This window comes from Geotrypetes seraphini, chromosome 1 (assembly GCF_902459505.1).
Source record: "Geotrypetes seraphini chromosome 1, aGeoSer1.1, whole genome shotgun sequence".
In the NCBI taxonomy this organism is placed as follows: domain Eukaryota; kingdom Metazoa; phylum Chordata; class Amphibia; order Gymnophiona; family Dermophiidae; genus Geotrypetes; species Geotrypetes seraphini.
The window spans coordinates 358,140,661-358,159,377 of record NC_047084.1 but is presented as its reverse complement, the minus strand read 5'-3'; the positions used below and the strand labels follow the sequence as shown (position 1 = coordinate 358,159,377).

At 43.0% G+C, this 18,717-nt stretch overlaps 1 protein-coding gene across 5 annotated transcripts in view; it reads left to right on the top strand.

Moving 5' to 3' along the window:
- Positions 1–18,717, top strand: part of WDFY3 (WD repeat and FYVE domain containing 3) — a 642,313-nt gene that overhangs the window by 325,618 nt on the left and 297,978 nt on the right. For all 5 annotated transcript variants that reach the window (XM_033914678.1, XM_033914667.1, XM_033914648.1 and 2 more), the window contains 3 exons: positions 2,165–2,342; positions 15,298–15,512; positions 18,175–18,287. In XM_033914678.1, the coding sequence (XP_033770569.1) occupies positions 2,165–2,342; positions 15,298–15,512; positions 18,175–18,287 (506 nt within the window). The remainder of the gene's footprint in view (positions 1–2,164; positions 2,343–15,297; positions 15,513–18,174; positions 18,288–18,717) is intronic.

Here is an 18,717-nt window from a genome sequence, read left to right as displayed (position 1 = left end):
TGCTAATGTGCTTAATTGCATTGACTCCATTTTGTACTCGGGATCTCTATGATAGACCCAAGTGTCATCTAATCTAATCTAATCTTCCATTTGTGCGTCACACATACCTATACAGGCTCAAGATGACAGATTAAGGAGGAAGGGGGAAAGTAGTAGGGGAGGGGGTATGGAGAAGATAAGATGGGGGACACAGAAGAAGGGGGAGTTATACAGAAACTAAGGGCTCCTTTTATCAAGCTGCTGTAGGTGGTTAACGCGTGGAATACCGCGCATTCAACCACCTGCCGCACTAGTCGCTAACGCCTCCATTGATGATGCATTAGTTTTTTGGTGTGCCGCAGGGGTTAGCGCGTGATGAAATGTCTGACACGCTAACCACCATAGCGCACCTTAATAAAAGGAGCCCTAAGTCACCAAACGATGAAAAAAATTAACTTGGTCTTTATGGAGCATCTCAAAATTCTCCTGACAGTACTGGAGCCTCGTAACCTTCTGTCATGGCGTCAGCATTCTTGGAACCCATCTTGCACTAACCTTGGACATGCCCAACTTTTAATGAATTATTTTCCAAACTGTACCTGTCGAGATACCCATTTCTTCAGCTGTTCAGGAAACCTTAATCTGTCTGACAAAATTAAATCCTTGTCTTTCTTGCACATTTCTGTGGAAGTTGCTTCCATAGGCCACCCAGTGTGAGGGTCTTCTTCAATGGACTCTGTACCCCCACTTAAACTGCTTGCTCCAAAATTTTACTTTGTAGGATAATGGGGAAGACTCAGCATAAACTGCAATCATGTGTTCATGGATCTTCTTTCACTTTTCCCCTTCTTTTGTAAGAAATTTTAATCACTGAACAGTGCTCCAAATCTAGCAGTTTCTTACTTGATTCACACAAGGACTCTCCTGACATCCTGTCTCTTGGAATGGTAGACCCCCACTGAGTCACAACTGTGCATGAGTAACCTTGAGACATGTCACAACATGTTTTAACTCGCTTGCTGCTTTATTTCATACTCGCCCCTCATTCCTCTCATTTTCATATACCACTCTTTAACTGCCTTATATTTATATACTCATTTATACATATGTATGAAGAATGGGAGAGGAAAAAGAGGGAGTGTTTGAAGCAAGCTTGAGAACTATACAATCTGTCAGCTTTTCAAAACATCGGTCACACTAGATATGCATGATTATAAATTTGTATACCCTGGGTCTCTCCTAATACATAGAGATTTATAGTATTGTATGGATATTCTGAAGGCCTGAATTACTACAAGGTCTCTAGGATCTGCTTATGAAACCATGGTGTAGAGTGTGAGAGAAAGAAATCATTTTTATGTTCTGTGCTGTGACTGTCTTATTCATATATGTATACCTGGCAACTGCTTTGTTTATATCAGTGAATTTATGCATTGAAGTCTCTTTTTGTGCTGATGTTATGATAATGAAACATTCTGGTTCTTGTAATATTTATGGTATATGACTTCCAGATAAGATTAGAAATTAAAATCTATGGGGGAGGGAATTGTTTGTGGTCTTGTCAAAATCTTCTCAGTAACTATTTATTGAAAGCTGACAGCTTAGCTTGGGCTTTGCTATAGTTATTATAATGATATTGTTTGAGAGTGGGGACCATTGGTTGTTTAATGAAGGAAGGCAAGTCCCCCTCTCAATTCCAAAAGGTTGCACTGGTTAGGAAAACAGAGCCAAGGCAGCCTATATATCTTACTGTACATGCATGCTGCATGGAAACCGAGCATCTTGATTTTCTTCAAGTGAGCCTTAGCAATGTAGACTGAAATTATGTTCATGTCTGAAAGCAACTGTGCTATCAGACACATTTTTTTCTGAAAAATAAAACTGCAAAGCATAGTTCTTTATGCTAATAGTAATAAAAGAAGAGAAAAATAGTGACAATGGCTGTGATAAACCAGCTAGTAATTTTTCAGATTTCAGAATGGTTTCTAGATCTGTTCCATTTGATATCAAGCATCTGTTTTTCATATATAGAATCAGCTAGCCATGTTCCAGACTGCAGTGCTAAAATGTGCCCAGCAGTACCATTTCTGATCACCAGCTCAGAATACTACATTCGGTTGCATAATTGTGAAGGGAATGCTTGTTCATGACTAAAAAAAACTTGTTTTTTTTCCCCTCCCAACAGACACGTCTATCATTCTGTTTCAACTCCCCCTGTGTACCCTCCTAAAAATGTTGCTGATTTGAAGCTGCATGCTGGAATATCATCTCTCCAGGGTTCTGATGCAGTGGTCATTCATCCTGGAGCCATGCTTGCCATGCTGGACCTTTTGGCCTCTGTTGAATCTGCCATTCAACCAGAAGTAAGAGAAGACAACAAGGGCTAGGGAAACATTTAAGCTGGCTAGAGGAAATAAAGATGATTATTTTAGGAGCAGAGGAACATCTGTTCGGGAGAGGTTTTTGGGACCAATATTTAATAGACCCAAAACACAAACATATATATTCTCAGTTTTATTTTTTAATCAGCTTCTTAGAGGCAGTCAGTAAGAAGGTATCACATAGATAGGAAACATGTACTAGAAATTGACTCTGGCACTATAATACACACTGGAGAATATGAAATCCCATTAATCCTTCAATTTTTAAATGTTTTTCCTTGAAATTTTCAATGGAAAGAGTTTTTATGTGCGTCTCTTTTAAGCATTTGGTTATAGGCTTGCAGATATGTCAGTCGCATTAGCGCAATTCACGTCAAAGATATGCACCAGAAATGTGGGCCTTGAAAACCCCGGCCTACATTTCTGGTGCCTACCATTGCCAGAGGTGCTATTCTCTAAACAGCACCGTCACGGTGACCGTTTTTAGTGTGGCCGCCGCCAACGGTGCCATTTAGAGAATCTGGCCCTTAGTGCAGGAATACTTAACACCCCCTCAAAAAGTAGCAATAGCTGCATGTATGCTAAATGTACTTGATGTTAATGTGCAATGGGGAGCTTGTGTATGTGGTAAGTGCAGGAAGAATACCGGACATGCTCCCAACAGCTACTGCACAGCCTTTGTAATAACAGCATTCTGGTTTTTGTATCTTTAGCTTGGTAAGTGCAAAATTTACTGCATTTTAAAGGGTAAAAGTTCCCTCCCCCAAGTGTTTAATGGGCATGTGGGAGTTTGTAGAAGATGTTTTTGTTTCCTGATGATTATATTCCACAGGAGTAAACTTCTCATTCTTTTCTATTTTTTTTTTATTTTTGTTATTTTTTTAAATTTATTTTTTTCCTTATTCAGCAAACCGCTTTTATAAAGCGATCCCGCCCCCATATGTTTTACCCTCTCCCCTCTCTCTCCCTTCTTCTTTTAACATGTAACTCTCCCCTCCCATTTCCCTTTTTCCCTCACTTCCATGTCTGTCCTGTTTATGTCCTTGGTGTGCACTTTTATTATTTTTTAATTATTTATCTTTTTACATTTTTATTGTAAACCGGCCAGATACTTGCTGATGGTCGGTATATTAAAACTCAATAAACTTGGAACTTGAAACTTAATGCTAACTTTTGACAAACCCACGATGCTCAAACAGCAAAAAAGGAACAATAATAGTTATTAATACAGTTTCAAAAATGGCGTTTAGAATCCAAAAGTAGAGTAAAATAACTCAGCATAGGGAAAAACCCTTTTATGAAACTTATGAATCTATGAAGTTATTTAAAAATCATTTATTCTAACAAGATGGTGCAATGATTGATTCTATGAAAATTTATAAAAGGGTTTTTCCCTATGCTGAGTTATTTTACTCTACTTTTGGATTCTAAACGCCATTTTTGAAACTGTATTAATAACTATTACTGTTCCTTTTTTGCTGTTTGTGCTACATTTCCTTTGGAACAATATTCAATTTATTCAATTACCCAGTTGTATTATATTGAAACCCACGATGCTGCCATAAATCCACAGGGGCTTATTCAGAATGAAACGTTTCCATGCTTCCACCAGTGCTATCAATCGTCTTTTCTTTTTGTGTCTTTCACTTTGGGTTGGCATTGTTTATTTCTACTTGGCCGTGCCTGCCTTCTTCTATGTTATACAGTGAAGGAGCACGGATGTGGAACACTTTGCTGAAAAATTGTCACTGAAAGAAATAGCACTAAACACTATTCTATAAATGGCACTCAAAAATTAGGCTCCGCCTATAGAACAGCACTTGACATCAGGAACCACGTTTAACTTTAGGCACAGCCATTTAAACCAACTGAAATGTGGTATAAATCATTGTAATCTAATGCTTGACTTTATATACCAAGTCATCATTCAAGGAAAGCTCGACTCGGTTTACAATAGTTAAGTTAACGAATAAAAAACCAGAAAAGAATAAGACTAAGGGCTCCTTTTATCAAGGCGCGCTACGGGGGTTAGCGCGTCGGACATTTCATCAAGCGCTAACTCCCGCGGCAGCCTAAAATCCTAACGCCTTGTCAATGGAGGCGTTAGGTACTAGCGTGGCAGGCGGTTTAACGCACGGTATTCCGCGCGTTAAACCGCTACGGCGCCTTTGTAAAATGACCCCTAAGTTTGGTAGTTAATTTTCAAAGTGTTTAGCAAATAAAGTAGTTTTTAAGGATTTGCGAAAAGGTTGAAGTGAGCCGGAACTCTTTAAAAGAAGTGGAAAGTCATTCCACAGTTGAGATAGCTTAAAAATCAGAGAGTGACTGAAAAACTTAACTCCCTTAATCCCTTTTTTGGAAGGAAGAGATAATTTGAATTGTTGATCACCTCTTGCAAACGAAAATCTATAAACATTCCAGGATAGAGGAAAAATACCATGTAAAATTTTTAAAACAACACAGGCACACTTAAATTGAACTCTAAAACAAACTGAGAGCCAATGAAGACTCTGAAACAACGGCGTCACGTGATCAAATTTACATTTCCCCAAAATCAATTTTGCAGCAGTATTTTGAATTCATTGCAATCTGTAGAGGCAAGTTTTTGTAACACCAAGGTAAATAACATTGCAATAATCGAGATGAGATAAAATAATTGACTGAACTAAGGTGGAAGAGTGACAATGATGAAAGAGCACCAATGGGCACCAATAATTGCTTGCTAAGATCCCAGTTAAATTGGGAATTTGCCCAAATTTATGCGCATTGTTTTTAGCACTTTTTATAGAATTGGAGGTGCATAATCGAAAGGGACGTCTAAGTCCGTTTATGTCCATCTTGCAAGTCGTCCAAAGTAAAAAACAGCTTAAGACACATTTTCGAAAGATACGTCCAACTATTTTTTCGTTTCTAAAATCGTCTAGTTATACGTCCTGCCGAGCTGATCGTCCAAGCCACTAAATCGTCTATCTTTATACCACATTGTCGTCCAACTTTCTGTCCAAGTCCAAAACGCCTAGAACAAGCCCTGTTGGACGTGGGAGAGGTCTGCAAAGTGATGGGCTGCACACCCAGACATGCCACCTAAATAGTGGGGTACCTTACAGGGCACTTCTGTGAACTTCACAAAAAGGGTGCCATGTCTTCTTCTTCCTACAGCTCCCTTATAGGTTACGGTGAGCCCCCCAAACCACCTCCAGAATCCTCTAGATCCACTTATCTACCACCCCAAAAGCCCTTATGACTGCTGGAGCCACATAAATGCCAGTACAAAAGGGTTTTGGGGGTGTATAGGGGAGTGCACATGTTTAAGGATCAATGCAGTGATTACAGGGGCTTATGGGCATGGGTCCTCCTCATGAGTCCCTAACCCACCCCCAAGATGACTTAAGCTGCCTCTGGGCTGGACGACTAGGCTTTCCTATGCCAGGTGGCCAGGTGATGATGGTCTGGAGGCTGAATTTTAAAGGTGTGATTAATATTTTTATGGGGGTGGGAGGGTCGGGGATCAATGGGACAGTGTGTGTGGGGGTCTGTTTTATGTGTTTGCAGTGCTTCTCTGGTGACTTTAGGTGGGTTTTTGTGACTTAGACCATGTTTTACATAGTCTAAGTCACAACGTCCAAGTTCCGTCGATCGTGGGCTGTATAACTTTTGGTTATACATGCTGTACGACTAAGTCTAAGCTGGCCCATGTCCCGCCCAATTCCCGCCCTTGACACGCCTCCCGAAACGCCCCGTTTAGCTTTGGTCGTTCAGTGGCACTATGAAGGCCTAGTCGTTTAGAAATATGTCCAAAATCCGTTTTTATTATCGGCACTTGGACGTTTTTGAGAAATGTTTGTCCAAGTGCCGACTTAGGCCAGTTTTTGGATGTTTTTCTCTTTCAATTATGAGCCCCTTAGGCTGTTAATGTCAATTAGGGCTCCTTTTACAAAGGCGCGCTAGGGCCTTAAATCGCTGACCAGCGCGTGCTAAAATGCACGCGCTAGCCACTACCACCTTCTTTTGAGCAGGCAGTAGATTTTTAGCTAGCGCGTGCTAATCCGGTGCGTGCGGTAAAACCCGTAGCACACCTTCGTAAAAGGAGACCTTAAACAAATGTGGGTCATTTGTATCAAAATTAATGTCAAGCAATGCTTTGCAGAACTTGCTGCTTGTTTACTTTTTCAACAAAATGTATTTTGCAATGCTGTTTAGTTGGAGTATTGTTGATGTTTACAGTATATACAATTTTCATAGTGTTCACCAAAGTCCTTGGCCTTTGATGAACAGTATACAAAAAACTCTTTAATATGGCTTTAGTATTTAAAAATTTGTATAAAATGCAATTTCTTTCTCTCTCTCCCTCCCCCTTTTATGCATACATACATATATATGCACATAAATACTTAAACTTTGACTTTTATTTTTCATATTATAGCGTTTTATCCTCTGTTGTATACTTTGCCAAAATATCGCCATATCAGGTTTTATTTGGATATCCTTTGAGCAAGTTGGCATTTTGTTTTAAGTTTTTACTTTTATCAAATATCATTATTTAATTTGATTTGCACCTGATTTTTTTTAACAATCATGTGCTTTCATTAAATAACAAATAATCCTATCTATTCTGAACTGTTCTTCTAATGAAGAATTGGAACATCCCTCTTTAACACATAGCAAAAAGAAAGGTGATACTATGGGCCCTTCTTTAGATCTTCCCTCTCACTTTGTTGAGGTTTTAACTCAGAGCCTCTTGGATATATCATATTGTAAGCCCCCATGAGCAGGGTCTGTCTCATGATTTTATGTGCAGCATAACAAAGAAAAATGGGGAGACCCAATGATCCATAGTAAAAACAATCCACCGATGAAAACAAAAACTGTGGATACAGATGTTCTTCACATGAGGCGGTCGCGGCTTCCCTTCCGCTCATCCACTGCAATAGTGGAGTTGTCTCTCACCTGGCTGCACACGCGGCGAGGAGCAGTCCCCGATCCATGGGGAGCGGAAGGGAGATCGCGGGAGACCATGGCAGCGTGTCTCCTAGTTTCTGGGTTTGTCTCCTCACGTGTGTCGCCGGCTCGATCCGCTCCCGGCGTGCACTCACCCCTGCGGAGCGGCGCGCAGCATCACACCCCGAGTCTCCATTGTGGTGTCGCGGCCTAGCGGGGCCCGCCGAGACGCTCCCTCGTATGCCTGCGGGATTGGAACGTCTCAGTGGAGCCGCCGCGCCTGAGCACTTCGGCGGTGGGGGAGGGGGATTTGAGGCGCGTCCTCCCAGCTGCCATGCTCCCTCCCCGAACCAGGCAGCATGGCAGCCTGCGGCCGCACTGAGCCACCTTTGCTGCTCTCTCTCCTGCTCTCTCTCTCCTGCCTTTCGGACAGGGAGGGCGGATGCACCGGGCGGGCTGGGACGTCGACTCCACTCACCCAGCCGCTGGCCGTGTTGGGGCCAGCGGCGCCGACAACCAGCGACCGGCGCTCAGGGCCTGCGACTCCCCTCCTCCTCAGCCGCGGGCCGCGTTGGGGCAGGCGGCTCGCGGCGCCGACCGGCGCTCTGGGGCGCCGGCGCTGGATGCCAACGACTCCCCTGGGCAGCGTTGGGGCAGGCGGCTTGCGAGTGCGGCGCCCGATGGTGGTGGGTGTGACTCCACGTGGCCCCGCGCCGGCCTTGAGCGTCGCGGCGACGATCCTCTGCAAAAAAAAAAAAAAAAAAAAAAAAAAAAAAGGAAGACAGGCCGCCGACCGGAGTTTCGGGCCCTCACTCCGGGAGGTGGTAGTCGGCCTGGCCCCCCATCGCCGTGCGCTCCTTCACCCCGTGAGGAGGGGGGCGGGCCAGTGGTAGATGCCCGAGTGCGGCACCACGAGGCCCGCGCCTCAATCGTCACAACGTGGTCAGGCGCGGGCCACGCTCGCAATGACCCTCGCTATGACCCCGGCCACATAGCTGGTAAGTTCTCCGTGCGAGCGGCCGTATCGGCCATGGAGAGTGCGGCACCTCGTGGACTGTACCTCGGGTTCAAGCAGGCTTTTGCTGGCCATGCGGCCGAGACTTTCACCTGTGGCTTGTGCTCACATGAGAGCGCATAGCTTGCTTGCACTGTGCTCTCTCTACTGAGAAACAGGATTTGTCCTGCTTGATATCATTGTTTGAATACTATTCTCCTCAAAAAAAAAAAAAATTTTGGGTGACCTTTAAATCCAATATTAATGTTTTCTTTATTAAGTTAGGCAATTATATGCTATTTAATAAAATGCTATTTAATGCTACGCTATTAGGCTATTATATGCTAGTTAATAAAATGCTATTTATTAAGTTAGGCAATTATATGCTATTTAAAAAAATGCTATTTAATGCTACGCTATTAGGTTATTATATGCTAGTTAATAAAATGCTATTTATTAAGTTAGGCAATTATATGCTATTTAATGCTACGCTATTAGGCTATTATATGCTAGTTAATAAAATGCTATTTGATGCTATGCTATTAGGCAATTATTTGCTATGCTATTAGGCTATTATATGCTATATAAAAAAAAATAAAAAAAAAAAATGCTATTTAATGCTATGCTAATAGGCAATTATTTGCTACGCTATTAGGCTACTATATGCTATTTAATAAAATACCATAAAATTCTATGCTATTAGGCAATTATACGCTATCTACAGCTATTATATGCTATTTAATTAAATGCTATGCTATTAGGCAATTATATGCTATTTAATAAGATACTATTTAATGCTATGCTATTAGGATATTATATGCTAGTTAATAAAATGCGATTTGATGCTATGCGATTAGGCAATTAGTTGCTATGCTATTAGGCTATTATATGCTAGTTAATAAAATGCTATTTAATGCTATGCTATTAGGCTATTATATGCTAGTTAATAAAATGCTATTTAATGCTATGCTATTAGGCTATTATATGCTTGTTATTAAAATGCTTTTGATATAAAAGGCTATTTGATGCTATGCTATGAGGCAATTATTTGCTATGCCATGAGGCCATTATATGCTATTTAAAGGCTCTTATAGCCTATGTAAAGGCTCTTATCTGCTATTAGCTGCCATTATATGCTATTCCGATCCCACTATATGCGATACCTACAACTTAGCAGCAATGCTCTTTCTCCAACTGGAGTTTCTGATGGCTTGAGTCCTATATTGTATTTAAGCATGATCCCAGAAGGAGGGCTTACTAATATTAGGGCCTGTCTCGGGTTCCAATCCATGTATGCCTGTACTGACTGTCTTTATTCTTTAGTACTTATTATAGCCATGCCTGCTCAACGTAAGCCTCGATCAAAACCAGCACTGCAGAAAAGCCCACAGCTAAGAGTCAAAGAAAGACTAGGACCACACGCATCACAACAACAGCGTTGGCTTCGACGGCGGCTTCTGCGTCCTCAACAGCGGCTTCTGCGGCCTCAACAGCGGCACCGGCTTCTGCGCTTTTACGGCCGCACAGCCTCAACAAGAACAGCTGGTTCTCTTGCTATCTGTATTTGCTATGCAACGTGGCACCAACGCGCTGGTCTCCAGCTGGTTCTCTTGCTATCTGTATTTGCTATGCAACGTGTCACCAACGCGCTGGTCTCCATCTGGTTCTCTGGCTATCTGTATATGCTATGCAACGTGGCACCAACGCGCTGGTCTCCAGCGGTTTCTCTTGCCTGCCTTTGTTACTGACGTCTGTATACGTCTATCTTATGCATATTTATAGAGCCAGCCTCACTGTCTCTATTCTTTTAGTACTTCTTATAGACATGCTGGCTCAACGTAAGTCGCGAGCAAAACGTAAGCCACGAGCAAAACCAGCAGCTCAGATACAGCCCTCAGCGACTAGTCAGAAAAAGACTAGGACTACGCGTGCCACAACATCAGCGGCTCTAACAGCCGAGGCTTCCACGGCCTCAACTGCAGCGGCAGCTTCTACGGCAGCACAATTTCAGCAATATACAACAGCAGAGGCTTCCACGGCCTCAACTGCAGCGCCAGCTTCTACGGCAGCACAAATTCAGCAATACACAACATCAGCGGCTCTAACAGCAGAGGCTTCCACGGCCTCAACTTCAGCGCCAGCTTCTTCGGCAGCACAATCCCAGCAAGATCTAGTTGCCTTAATGGCGGAGTTCCAGAGGCAGATACTTCAGCACGGGGTTCAAACGGTGCACCAACGACTTCTGCACCAGCACCGACATATCCACCTCCAGCACAGCCGATGTTACCAGCACAGCCGCTGTTGGTCCCAGGCTATTCATACTATCTTGATTACCAGAGACCACAACAGCTGATATCTGGAATCCTGTACTCGCAATCAGCGGCAGTACGATAATCAGCATCTGGGAGGTAAGTTCGATGCACGAAGGGACAGGGCTTTAGAGGGATATAAATGGAATCGGCGTGCTCACATATCGGCTACAGATAGAACAATTTTACTTTGGTTATATGAAAGTTATAAAGGGATAGAAGCTGGGACCTTAAGGGGTCTACTTTCGCTTTATCCATTTAACGACTTACATATGGGATTTATAAGACCTTCAGAAGGAGAGTTTACTTTACCTCAACAGCATCTACGGGACATTATGTCCGATGCCTCCCTTACGGCTTGCAGTACTTCCAGACCTACTACACACAGGCTAGGCTTATCAGTACATTGGATATGCTCCTCTGTACATCGGGTAGGTTTTTCAGTACATGGGATATTCTCCGCTGTAGCAGGACATTGGATATGCTCCTCTGTACAAGGGCTAGGCTTATCAGCACATTACATGTGCTCCTATGTACAGTTTGGATATGCTCCTCTGTATCGGTGCATTGGTTATGCTCCTCTGTACAGGCTAGGCCTACATAGGCTTATCAGTACATTGGATATGCTCCTCTGTATCAGTACATTGGATATGCTCCTCTCTACATTGGCTAGGCCTATCAGTACATTGGAGGTGCTCCTCAGTACATGGGCTAGGCTTATCAGCACATTGCATTTGCTCCTCCGTACATTGGCTAGGCTTATCAACACATGGCATTTTCGGCCTATCAGTACATTGGATGTGCTCCTCAGTACATTGGCTAGGCTTATCAACACATTGCATTTGCTCTACTGTACATTATCAGCGCATGGCATTTGCTCCTATATACATGGGCTATTGGCTAGGCTTATCAGCACATTGCATGCGCTCCTCTGTACATTGGCTAGGCTTCTCAGCACATTGCATGTGCTCCCCCGTACATTTGCTAGGCTTATCAGCACATGGCATGTGCTCCTCTATACGGCCTATCAGCACATTGGCTAGGCTTAGATACATTGGCTAGGCTTATTAGCACGTCGCATGGGCTCCGCATTGGCTAGGCTTATCAGCACATTGCATGTGCTCCACTGTACATTTGCTAGGCTTATCAGCACATTGCATGTGCTCCTCCGCTGTACATTTGCTAGGCTTATCATCTCATTGCATGTGCTCCTCTATACGGCCTATCAGCACATGCATGCTCCTCTGTGCATTGGCTAGGCTTATCAGCACATACAGTTGCTAGGCTTTCAGCACCTAGGTACATTGGCAACGCTTATCAGCACATCGCAAATGCTCTACATTGGCTAGGCTTATCACAGCAGAGGCTTCCACGGCCTCAACTGCAGCGGCAGCTTCTACGGCAGCACAATATCAGCAATATACAGCAGCAGAGGCTTCCACGGCCTCAACTGCAGCGCCAGCTTCTACGGCAGCACAATATCAGCAATATACAACATCAGCGGCTCATTGGCAACGCTTATCAGCACATTGCATGTGCTCCTCGGTACAGTGGCAACGCTTATCATCACATCACATGTGCTCTACATTGGCTAGGCTTATCACAATATGCTATGGCTGGCTATGCTCTTTACATGCTATTTTATGCTATTATATGCAATTGGCCATTATATGCTATTGCTGGCTTGCCATTATATGCTATTGCTGGCTATTGGATGCTCTTTACATGCTATTTTATGCTATTATATGCAATTGGCCATGCTATGCGATTGGCCATTATATGCTATTGCTGGCTATTGGATGCTCTTCACATGCTATGTTATGCTATTATATGCGATTGGCCATGCTCTTTACATGCTATTTTATGCTATTATATGCACTTGGCCATGCTATGCGATTGGCCATTATATGCTATTGCTGGCTATTCGATGCTCTTTACATGCTATTTTATGCTATTATATGCAATTGGCCATGCTATGCGATTGGCCATTATATGCTATTGCTGGCTATTGGATGCTCTTCACATGCTATGTTATGCTATTATATGCGATTGGCCATGCTCTTTACATGCTATTTTATGCTATTATATGCACTTGGCCATTATATGCTATTGCTGGCTATTGGATGCTCTTTACATGCTATTTTATGCTATTATATGCGATTGGCCATGCTCTTTACATGCTATTTTATGCTAGTATATGCGATTGGCCATTATATGCTATTGCTGGCCATTGTATGCTCTTTACATGCTATTTTACGCTATTATATGCTATTATAGGCGATTGGCCATGCTCTTTACATGCTATTTTATGCTATTATATGCGATTGGCCATTATATGCTATTGCTGGCTATTGTATGCTCTTTACATGCTATTTTACGCTATTATATGCGATTGGCCATTATATGCTATTGCTGGCTATTGTTTGTTGCATATATAACTTGAGTAAGCTGAGACAATGAAGTTAGCAGGACCTTGGCAAATATCAGTTTATGAAGTTTGCATATATCAGTTGATGAAGTTACCCGTACCTTGAGCTGTACCCGTGCAGTGGGTTGCGTACATTTCATTACACTGAGGCGATTCATTGCGACGCTGTACCCGTGCAGTGGGTTGCGTATATATTTCATTATACTGAGGCGATTCATTGCGAAAAGTTATTTCATTACACCGAGGCGATTCATTGCGAAAAGTTATCAGTACCTGAGGCGATTCAGTACGAAAAGTTATCAGTACCTTTGCATACCCATGCAGTGGGTATCATATAGGCCGCAGCTACAGCACTTGGGGGGAACCCGCGATAAGCGAGGTTTCGCTATCCCGGGTAGTGGAGGGTAAGCACAGCATATGAGTCAACGACATACACCTTTACATTGCTTAGGAAATTGGGCATGTCACCTTGCTTGGACGGCAGGGAGGCCAGGCCCTGATCTTCACAGCAACGTACTGCTGATGAGAGGACACATCCTTGAACGGGATAGGTCCAGCGAGCAGGGGAAGCTGTTACGTCAACTCAGATTCGGAGAGGATGAAGAGGCATATGCTGTGCACCTGATCATGTGGTGGTCATACCTGATTGGTTAGTCTGCTCAATTGATGATAGTTGTGATGTAATAGTGCTGTTATGGCTGCGGCCTAATAAATTCCACACTAGTTGAAAACGCTTGTGTAGTGTCTTTGTTTTCCGGACCAAGGGGTCGAGCACCAAGTGCTGAGTGCACGATTTGAGAACAAGCTCCGAACCACATAGGGAGGAGCGATGACAAATCGGCCGAAGCCTTGGGGGCCAATCGGCTAGGCGCAGGGGGGGGGGGGGGGGGGGTAGGATAGATTAGGGTGAGCGGAAGGGAGGTCGCCCCTTTCGATCCGGCTTCACATGAGGCGGTCGCGGCTTCCCTCCCGCCCACCCTTTACTTCTGTCGCAGCCAGACTGGAAAGGAGGGTAAGCACAGCATATGAGTCAACGACATACACCTTTACATTGCTTAGGAAATTGGGCATGTCACCTTGCTTGGACGGCAGGGAGGCCAGGCCCTGATCTTCACAGCAACGTACTGCTGATGAGAGGACACATCCTTGAACGGGATAGGTCCAGCGAGCAGGGGAAGCTGTTACGTCAACTCAGATTCGGAGAGGATGAAGAGGCATATGCTGTGCACCTGATCATGTGGTGGTCATACCTGATTGGTTAGTCTGCTCAATTGATGATAGTTGTGATGTAATAGTGCTGTTATGGCTGCGGCCTAATAAATTCCACACTAGTTGAAAACGCTTGTGTAGTGTCTTTGTTTTCCGGACCAAGGGGTCGAGCACCAAGTGCTGAGTGCACGATTTGTTAACACATAGCAAAAAGAAAGGTGATACTATGGGCCCTTCTTTAGATCTTCCCTCTCACTTTGTTGAGGTTTTAACTCAGAGCCTCTTGGATATATCATATTGTAAGCCCCCATGAGCAGGGTCTGTCTCATGATTTTATGTGCAGCATAACAAAGAAAAATGGGGAGACCCAATGATCCATAGTAAAAACAATCCACCGATGAAAACAAAAACTGTGGATACAGATGTTCTGGAGATAATTTATTAAACACTGACATATAAAACCATGAAAATTCAATTAAAAAAGTACAATGATAAAAAATACTGTGATAAAAATCCAACCGAGCCCTACACAGTCCGTGTTTCGGCGAACACGCCTTCCTCAGGGGTCCAATGGGTTGCAACCTCACATATAAAGAATTGGACTGAAGACAGTCTATTGTCTTTAAACATGTGAGCAAAGAACACCGCTTAGCATTTTTTTTGCTACTTCAACTTGTCTGTGGTGTTCTTTGCTCACATGTTTAAAGACAATAGACTGTCTTCAGTCCAATTCTTTATATGTGAGGTTGCAAACCATTGGACCCCTGAGGAAGGCGTGTTCGCCGAAACACGGACTGTGTAAGGTCCGGTTGGATTTTTATCACAGTAATTTTTACCATTGTACTTTTTTAATTGAATTTTCATGGTTTTATATCAGTGTTTAATAAATTATCTCCAGAACATCTGTATCCACAGTTTTTGTTTTTGTTTTCATGATTTTATGTAAAATGCTTTATAAATGCAGCACTGTGCAGGTGATGATGATGATATTAATAATAATACACTAAAGCTTATGCTAAGTAGGATTTAACTTACACTGTATATATGGTAATTTGTCAGCATGCCCTGGACCTGCAGCTTGCCGTGGCTAACATCTTGCAATCACTGGTGCACACTGAGAGAAACCAGCAAGTCATGTGTGAAGCGGGACTCCACAAGCGGCTCCTACAGAGATGCAGCGCTGCACTTGCTGATGAGGATCACACACTGCACCCCCCACTCCAGAGGATGTTTGAAAGGCTGGCCTCTCAAGCACTGGAACCTATGGTATTGAGGTTAGACTGCCACTGTTTCATAGATCACTGCAGAGAGAGGAAGCTTGTAAAAGGACTAGGGGGGGAGGGGGAAGGGAGCAAATTGGTCAGTTGCCCTTAAGCAGAACTGTCATTGGGTATATCCACATTGTACCTATTGCCTTGTGGTTTGTGTTTAGTGAGACAGTGTCCTGTAAGCATTGGAAAATCAGATTGAGCATTTAGAGGTTAAGTTGAAATTTGTTACTATGTTCTTACAGGATTGCTGTAGGAATTAGTTACAGAATCTGGATGTTTGGATGTAAAGAATTAATATCATTTTTTAGAGTGAAATACGATAGATTATATGATAGATTATCAGATTTTCAGTTCCCCCTGTCTTTTTTTGTTTAGCTTCTTTTTGGGCCACTAAGAGTGGAAACTTATTAAGCCTGCCTGTCTTCAAGGTAATCTTGTTCTTTGACTCTGAGAACAAAAGATGTAGAATACCCTAAAGGCATTAGGGTTGGTATGGTAAGAAAACGAAGGCCAAGATTCTCAAAAACCCACGTTAAAAAGTGACGGTCTGCTAATGCAGCTGTTTTGATAGCAAATCTAAAAAAGTGAGACATTCTCAAATAATCATGCATGCAAATGAGGTCGACTGATAGCAGCGAAGATGCACTATATTTGTATGTGCCTATCGCTGGTGATGCGCAGAAAAAAATTTGTCAAGAACCCCCCCCCAATAAAAACAAAAACAAACAAACACAACAGCGGGATTCAAAAAGGTACATGGAGGGAGGTTGGAGGGAGTAAAACAAATTGTCAGAGTCTGCCGGGACAGGAGATGGGAGGGATCCTTCCTGTTTTGGCATACCACTGGACCACCAGGTCATACGGCATGCTTGGTTGAGGCCTTCAAGATATCGGGAGAGATGTGGGACAGGGTAAAGGGCAGGGAAGGGGAACAGGGTGGAGAGCCTGGCAGGGAGTAAGGGAGAACAGGGTACAGATCCTGGCAGGGTGGGACACATGAATATTAGCCTCCCCCGACTTATATTTGAGTCAACCTTTTTCCCTCCTTTTTTAGGGGAAAAAGGTACCTCGACTTATATTCAGATTGTCTTATATTCGAGTATATACGGTACTTAGATTTCCTACCTAGATAACTTTATATAAAATTACCCTCAATATAGCTAAAAGCCTAAGATTCCTTTTGGTTTCTTCCTGGCCCTGGGTTTTCAGATAGTAGTAATTTTACAAATTTCTGGATGACCAGAGTAAGGTCAAGATTCACTAAATATAGCGACTCAGTTGCTGTTGGCTGATTCTCTGGCCGATTTTTAAACAATGATTGATTCTCTATCAAGTTTGTAGTGACAGGAGAAGCACCCTGTCATGGCTTCTCTCGGGAGGCTTAATTTTTTTTTCATTTTTTCTTTAATGGCACAGATATTTTGTGTGTATTACACGCACAAAATATCTGCCCAATAATATATATATATTTATTTATTTTAAAAGCCTCCTGACATCACCCCAACCCTCCCCCCAAACCAAACCAAAAAAATGGCAGGAGGGATACCCATGCCCTCCTGCCACAGACGTCCCCCGCCGCTCTTAAATATGGCAGGAGGGATGCCCACTCTCTCCTTATATTGGTCCATTCCCCCCTGCCGTCCACCCACCAAACTTATGACAAGAGGGATGCCTACTTCCTCCTGCCGTCGGGTCCCCCGCGGTTGGGACGGGTTGGATCATCTCCCCACACCGTCTCTGTACCCCCCTCCCCATACCTTTAAGTTGGGAGCATGAGGGGTGCTCAGTCCCTCCTGCTCCTCCAGCCTCCTCCTGCGCAATGCGGGCCTTAGGCCCCGTCCTGGTATATCATGTGATACACGGGGAGGGATCTAAGTCCCTGATTGGCTCAGGCGCCTTGGGTTCCTCCCTTGGGAGGCACATGAGCCAATCAGGGACTGCCTTAGAGAGGAGCCTAAGGAAGTGCCTGATTGGCCATGCAAAATATCTGTGCCATGGAAAAAAAAATGAAAAAAACAAAACAGGCAGACCTGTCAAAAACCCAGCAGACCAGTCGGTAACACAACCGACAGGTCTACAGTAGTCGGGTTTTAGGATTGTAAAACCCGATGCAAAATAGCCAAACAAATATTAGTGAATTATTCGCTTTGCTATTTTGTATGGGGTTTTACAAATTTGCATGGCTGGATCGGGAAATGGACGATCGAGGGGGAAACACGCAGTGGGCCATTTTGTGAATTGGGTCGGTTTGCAGCGATCGTGGCTAAACCTGTGAAAACAGGTTTAGCGACGATCACTGACTTTAGTGAATTGGGGCCTAAGAATTTTCCACCTATTAAGACACTGATGCAAGTGGAACCAAGAGTTTTGAAGTAAGCTGAAATCTGATTAGAGCAATCTTGCCATGTCTTAAGTTCTTCTTGATACAGTACTCATGGTGTTTATTTCCTTGTGGTTTTCTACTGTTAAAAAAAATCTCATACTTCCTCATTCATTTGCCACATTACCCTTTGTAACATTAAATGTGAATTACAGGAGGTCATGTTACTTGATTGGCAGCCAGAAAATGAATAACACCTTCTAATGTTTTTAAACCTCAGTCAACATCAGATTTTAAATAAAACTAGGGTTTTTATTGACTTTTTTTTTTTTTTTTCTTACCCAGGGAATTTCTGCGTTTAGCGAATCCGTTGAATTGTGGAGCCTGGGACAAAAAGCTACTAAAATTGTACAGAGTCCATAAACCCAGTTCACTAAGTTATGAACCAGAGATGAGAAGTATGTACAAGAAAATGTTCATTGCTTTCTTACCAGTGCTACTGATTTCATATTTATATAGGATATTATGTCCCACCAGCTTCAGGTATCCAAAGTGAACACACTGAAGATGGTGAACAATGTCTGTTTCACTGCAGTTTTTTATTAGTTTCCTTGGAAGATTTCTTTATTAATTTTAGGCATGGTTATCAATATGGACTACCATTAAGATGTGTTATTTTACCACTTGCTCATATATTTTAACACAGGTCCCCTTTTAGGCAGTGAGACCTAGTTACTGATAACTGGGGTTGAAGGTAAAATAATATGGCTTACAGTAGTGATAGCCCATGTTGATAACTTCCCCCTTAAAAGTACTAAGAATTTCTAAATATGTTTAAAATGACAGTAACATACACTGGAGTAAATGACACATAACACGATTGTAACG